This window comes from Nannospalax galili, unplaced genomic scaffold (assembly GCF_000622305.1).
Source record: "Nannospalax galili isolate Female #2095 unplaced genomic scaffold, S.galili_v1.0 scaffold1798, whole genome shotgun sequence".
NCBI lineage: Eukaryota > Metazoa > Chordata > Mammalia > Rodentia > Spalacidae > Nannospalax > Nannospalax galili.
The window spans coordinates 393,509-399,497 of record NW_008341341.1 but is presented as its reverse complement, the minus strand read 5'-3'; the positions used below and the strand labels follow the sequence as shown (position 1 = coordinate 399,497).

Sequence of the window (5,989 nt, the reverse complement as noted above, 5' to 3'; positions counted from 1 at the left end):
GATAAAGCCAGGCATGGTGCCCCACGTCTTTAGTCCCAGCACTTGAGAAGCAGAGGCAGGTGGATCTCTGTGAGTTCAAGGCCAGACTGGTCTACATAAAATCAGTATTTAAAACACACAAAAAAAATTTCAAAGTTTAGAATTACAAAAGGAAAAAGTGAGATGTATGTTCTATGCACAGACATACAGGACAGATGAAAGGGGTCCTAAGAGAAAGGAGGCCCGAAGGAAGCCTGGGCAATAATTTAGGTGAAGCTAGACACCAAGGCTTGTCATCCTAGCACTTAGAAGGCTAAGGTAGGTGGGTCACAAGTTTGAAGCCAATCTGAGCTATACAGTGAGACCCTGTCTCAGAAAAAAATTAAGCTAATTAAAAATAATTTAAAAGTATTTAAGTGAGTCAAGAAAGACCTGAACTCAGGTACTACTGGTAGAGACAGAATAAGGGACAAACAAATTTTTTGCTAAGTTTAAATGTTCACTTTTGGGGCTGGAGCTCTAACTGTTGTAGACTATGTGCTTGGCAGAATAAAACTCTGGGTTTGAATCTCAGGACCAAAATAGATACATAAATAAGTAATAAGTAAATACCTTGCCTCCCACTGGCTGTGTCTCTATGAACGTTACCTTATGTTCTGAGGTTTCATTTGTTCATCTGAAAAATGAAAATATAACTTCTGGACTATTTGAGATTAAATGAAATTATGTCAAAACTGCACTGAAACCTGGCTCCAGTATTCCCTCAAAAAGTGGGCTGGAGATAGGGGCTGGAGAGATGGCTTAGCGGTTAAGAACACTGGCTGATCTTGCAGAAGACCCAGGATCGAATCCTAGCACCCATATGGCAGCTAACAACTGTCCGTAACTCCAGTCCCAGGGGATCCAACAGCCTCTTCTGACCTCCGCAGGCATTGCACAACATGGGTGCAGTTACCTACATGCAGGTAATACATGCATACATGTAAAATAGAAAAAAAAAAAAAAAAAAAAAAGTGGGCTGGAGAGCTGGCCCAGCAGTTAAGAGCACTGGCTGCTCTTATAGAGGACCTGGGTTCAGTTCCCAGCAACCACATGGCAGCTAACAACCATATGTAACTCCAGTTCCAGAGATCCAACACCCTCTTCTGGCTTCCATGTGTTTGCACATATGTGGGACATTTACATATATGTAGGCAAAACACTCATAGACATAAAATAAAAATTTGTCTCTCTTGGTAGATTACAAGCTCCTGGAAGGCGGAGCCTATTTCCTCTTACTACTGTACCTTCTTAGCACACAGCAAATAAAACACATTCGATATGGAGGAATAAAGGGTCAGTTAGCCCCGTACCGGGAGAAAATCTTGTTTGTTTAGGCAAAAGCTGACCCTGGCCCTGAGATAAGCTTCCTCAAGACAGAAATGGTCTGATCACAAGTGAAAGTTCACAGTAGCATCCATCAACACTATCCTGGAGAAACACCTGGGAGGGCAAACGTAGCCTGCAGAGTGAGGGTGAGAAGGAGCATTAGCTAGATGTCCTTTGTCCTGGAGAAGGAGCCAGTGTGTGACTGACTTCTACCATTGGTCTTCGGAGGGTGACAGAGGAGGAAATGATGCTTTTAAGAAGCAGTGCGGCTCTGTAGCTTTGTGTGCAACCCTGTCGGCTGCACGGCTGCTGCACGGCTGTCAATGCTCCTGAGTGCAGACAGGCACGGCCAGGGTTTCATCTCTTCGTGACACCCCATCCAGGTTTCCCTAAGCCCTGGATCAACTGAGATGGTCCCTGTGCTAGGTGAAGGGCTTAGGATCTCAGACTCCATCCATCATCTGGTCACAAGCTCTGTCTCTTCAGGCTCCTACTTTAAAGGTAGGCCTATCACTATCTGGGGAAATGCAGGCTTTCTTAATACTCCACTGCCTTCACTAAGAGCAGTGATTCCATAGGAGGGGTGAGAGCTTGAAATAATTCACACCAAGATGCCTTTGCTAAGGAAGATCACTAAAGTGGCATTTTGACAGAGGTGCTTATGGGGGGCTGGGAAGCACTAGAAAAAATGCAGAGCTAGTCCAATCATCTTCTCTTTCATTACCTCAGCTCCAAGCAAACAATGTCAGTCTGATTCAGAATGAATCCGAACCACATGTAAATACCCTACCCAAGGCAATCTCATTAATGTATCCAATTTAAAAATTACATATATTTTTATTTATTTGTTTATCACACTCAGCTCTAAAGCAGAATGAGCTAAGGTCCATCTTTCTCACAGAGAAGAATAGCTCCAACTATCATCAGTGTCACTGTTGTCACACAGCTTGCAAAACTCCCAATACTCAAGACTGCTGAAGTAATTTGTACTCTGAAGTTTAGACCTGGGGGCTTGCAGCACAATTAAATGTGTACCAGGGTAGACAAATCAGACAGAATGTCTCTGAATTCATATCTACTTTACTTCTTTTGGGGAAAAATAGGGATGGGGTGTTGGGTAAAGACTGTTGGCACATCGAGCCTTCCACAAAGTCAGGCTACACTGAACAGCTCCTGTAATTACAGGAACATTCCTCAACCCAAGACATTGCTTGTGAACCTCCTACTTTACACAGAGAATTCTGCTCTGTCATCCGTCTGCAGTTTTTGCTGCAGCCCTTCCTGCCACCCTTCCCATAGATCTCTTTTGGGGGGGCTGACGGATGACCTAGAGGGTGGTGATAGATGGAGAAAGGGTAGGGGAAGAAGCTGTTGTCAAAAAGAGTCTTTCTTAGGGAGATGGGGATGGGATACATGTTTGCATCACCTAGGGAAGCAGATGGGGAGACTAGGAAAGCAGAGAAAGAACTAAATAAAGAGCACCAACGACCCCTGAGGGCACCGCTCAGGCTCTCCCAGGCACTCACTCAGGCTGCCCAGCTGTCGGATGACATTTGCCAGGGTGATGTTGGTCCTGCATTCCAGCTCGCTTGTATCGCTAGGCAACGTCTGACGGCACAGGTGCCTTGGCTCGATGTTCCTGGTTACTAACGGCATGGTGGACCTGCTTCAGGCAATGTTCTCAATGATGGAAAACAACCTAAAAAAGAAGAAACAGGAAAATATTACTCAACCACAAATTCCAGGTCCTGAGAGTCTTCTTTTTCTTTTCTTTTTTGGTATTGCTCTGATTTGAAACAGTTTTTGAAACAATCTTTACCCTATCTTTTCTTCCTTCCTACCTTCTTGTTTAAGCATCTCTCTCACCTTCTTTTCAAGGTTTGCTATCAGAAGAGTTGCTGCAAGTTTAGAGATTCCGAACTGGTGATACAGGCAGCACAAAAACCTTAAACTACTGCTCTGACCAGTAAGTCTCCTAGGTAAGGAGGCATGATCAGAAATCAGCAAGTACTAGACCGTACAGAGTCTATCCTTGGATATCTTGGATATTCAGTATCCATAACCAAAACAAGTCAGATTCAAGGCTACTGATTACAAGAATTAAAAAAAAAAAAAAAAAAAAAAGGGAGGGGGGAGGACGCGACCTCCCTGGCTGGAGATGTAGTTCAGTTGGCAGAGGACTTACTTGTCCTAGCATTCATGAGACCCTAGGTTTGACACCCAACCCCAAGCGAGGCATAAACTGGACATGGTGGTGCACATCTGCAATTCAAGCATTCAGGAGGTAGAAGCAGGAGGATCAGAAGTTCAAGGCCAGGATGAATCACACAAGACCCTATCTCAAGGGAGGAATGGAAGAGAGGGAGGGAGGGAGAGAAGGAAGGAAGGAAGGAAGGAAGGAAGGAAGGAAGGAAGGAAGAAATTAAGCCTTCATCTGATAATATCCACAATGAAATCAAACTGCCACCAGTGGTTCCATTAACATGCCTCAGCATACAACTTCTCTAGGTCTTCCTGGAGGTATGACTATTGATGTGCAACTAAATACAGCAGCCAGTATCTGTTAACACTACAGAAGTTTAGTCTCTAAATTGAAAGAATGAAAAGTCAAGGAAAAATTTACTTGCTCAATATGTCAAGCATGATGCTGAGCCAGCTGTGCTTTAAGATTCCCTGATCCTGCCGGGCGTGGTGGAGCACCCCTTTAATCCCAGCACTCAGGAGGCAGAGGCAGGGGGATCTTTGTAAGTTCAAGGCCAACCTGGTTTCCATAACGAATTCAGGGCTACAGGAAGACCCTGTCTCAAAAGACATTAAAAAAAAAAAAATTCCCTGATGCTACTAGGCTGCCCAGCATTCCGTTCTCTCTTCTACTGAATTCTATGCACCTGAGCCAAAGACCTTTAGCGACAGCAGGAAGTGTTTGGAGCAGATCCAGAAAGCTTCCCATTACTATTTCTTACGCTGGAGGCCGAGCCTCTTTACCCAGGAAATCCCCCAGCACTTTAGGCTCATGTGGTGCTATTGTTTTAGATTTACGATTACCAAACTCCTATTTTACCAGTTTAGGAGAAGGTTTTTTTGTTTGTTTGTTGGGGTTTTTTTTTTTTTTTTTTTTTTTTTTTTTTTTTTGGTCTTTTTGAGACAGGGTCTCCCCTGTAGCTCCTGCTGTCCTGGAACTCACTATGTAGACCAGGCTGGCCTTGAACTCACAGAGATCTGCCTGCCTCTGCCTCCCAAATGCTGGGATTAAAGGCGTGCACCACCACGCCCGGCCAGGAGAAGGTTTTAATCTCAACAAAATGGATATGACTACAGTCAAGAGACACTGGGCAGGTCCAATTTTTATATCTTAGGAAACCATAAAGAAATCTAAAATGGCTTAATGGTTTTAGCGCTGGGGAAGATGGCAAACGCATAGCAAATAAAAAGGCACAGAGGTAACTACAAACCCACAGCATAAAGTTCTCTTAAGAGAAAGAAAAAAGAAAATCAGGTTTACTTACATCAAATCTTAAAACACCAGCTCATCACCAAAAAAGCTGCTTGTGAATGCAAAATGCTTACACCAAGCTAACCGTTACTGATATTAAAATCCAACCAACATTTCTTGAACAAAAGAAAGGAGAAAAAAAAAAAATCAACAAACAAAACCCCAGTCGTTTGGGCTCAAAGAGGGAGTCGAACCCTTTGGAACAGGCTGCTCCTTGTTATGGACATTCTGATCAGCTACAAGTAAAAATAAAACAGGAAGCCAGAAGCTTGGGGAACAAGATTTCCTGTCACCAACAGTAACAGCCTAAGAACCAAAAGAATCAGCTGTTTGCTTACAACTTGAAGCCTCCCTTTAAGAGTCACCGTGGCAGCTTTGCCTATCTTTGGGGTGCAGAGGTGTTTCCTGAATGCTTGTCCACCATCTTAGGAAATGACTTCCATTCCACTTCTCTGCTAAGATCCTCCTTTGACTCAACAGGTTTTTAATCCAAACTCCACACTTTCTAGCTTAACTCTTCCCCTCTTTTACTTAATGCAAAGGGTGTCAGGCACTAAGATGCAAACTTAAATTCAGTAACACATAATTATTAATGAATCTAGAACAATGCAAAGAATAATCTAGAACAGGAAAGGAGACAGAAGGTTAAACATAGAAGAGTGCTGAGACAATGAGATGGCTCAGTGGTTAAGAACACTGACTGCTCTTGCAGAAGACCTGGGTTCGAATTCCAGCACCCACATGGCAGCTAACAACTGTCTATAACCTAGTTCCAGGTGATCTGACAGCCTCTTCTGTCCTCCGCAGGCACTGCACAACACGGGTGCACTTACCTACATGCAGACAATACACACATACACATAGAATAAAAATAATAAAATATTTTTAAAAAATAAATAAGAGGGAACATGAGAAAAACAAGAATGTCAGAAAAATATATCTTTTCCTTTTTTTTTCTGTCTTTTTGAGATAGGGTTTCCCTATAGCCCCAACTGGCCTGGAACTCACTATGTAGATCAGGCTGTCCTCAAACTCACAAAGATCCACCTGCCTGCCACTGCTGGGACTAAAGGTGTTCACCACCAGCTGGTGTCTTTTAAAAAGACATGATGTCTTTCCCTTTCCTCTAAGACCAAACTTTCTCCTCTG

At 43.4% G+C, this 5,989-nt stretch overlaps 1 protein-coding gene across 5 annotated transcripts in view; it reads right to left on the bottom strand.

Moving 5' to 3' along the window:
* The window catches only part of Wasf2 (WASP family member 2), a 77,509-nt gene that overhangs the window by 22,149 nt on the left and 49,371 nt on the right, over positions 1-5,989 (bottom strand). For all 5 annotated transcript variants that reach the window (XM_029565211.1, XM_029565213.1, XM_029565214.1 and 2 more), the window contains one exon: positions 2,874-3,046. In XM_029565211.1, the coding sequence (XP_029421071.1) occupies positions 2,874-3,003 (130 nt within the window). In that variant the 5' untranslated portion in view covers positions 3,004-3,046. The remainder of the gene's footprint in view (positions 1-2,873; positions 3,047-5,989) is intronic.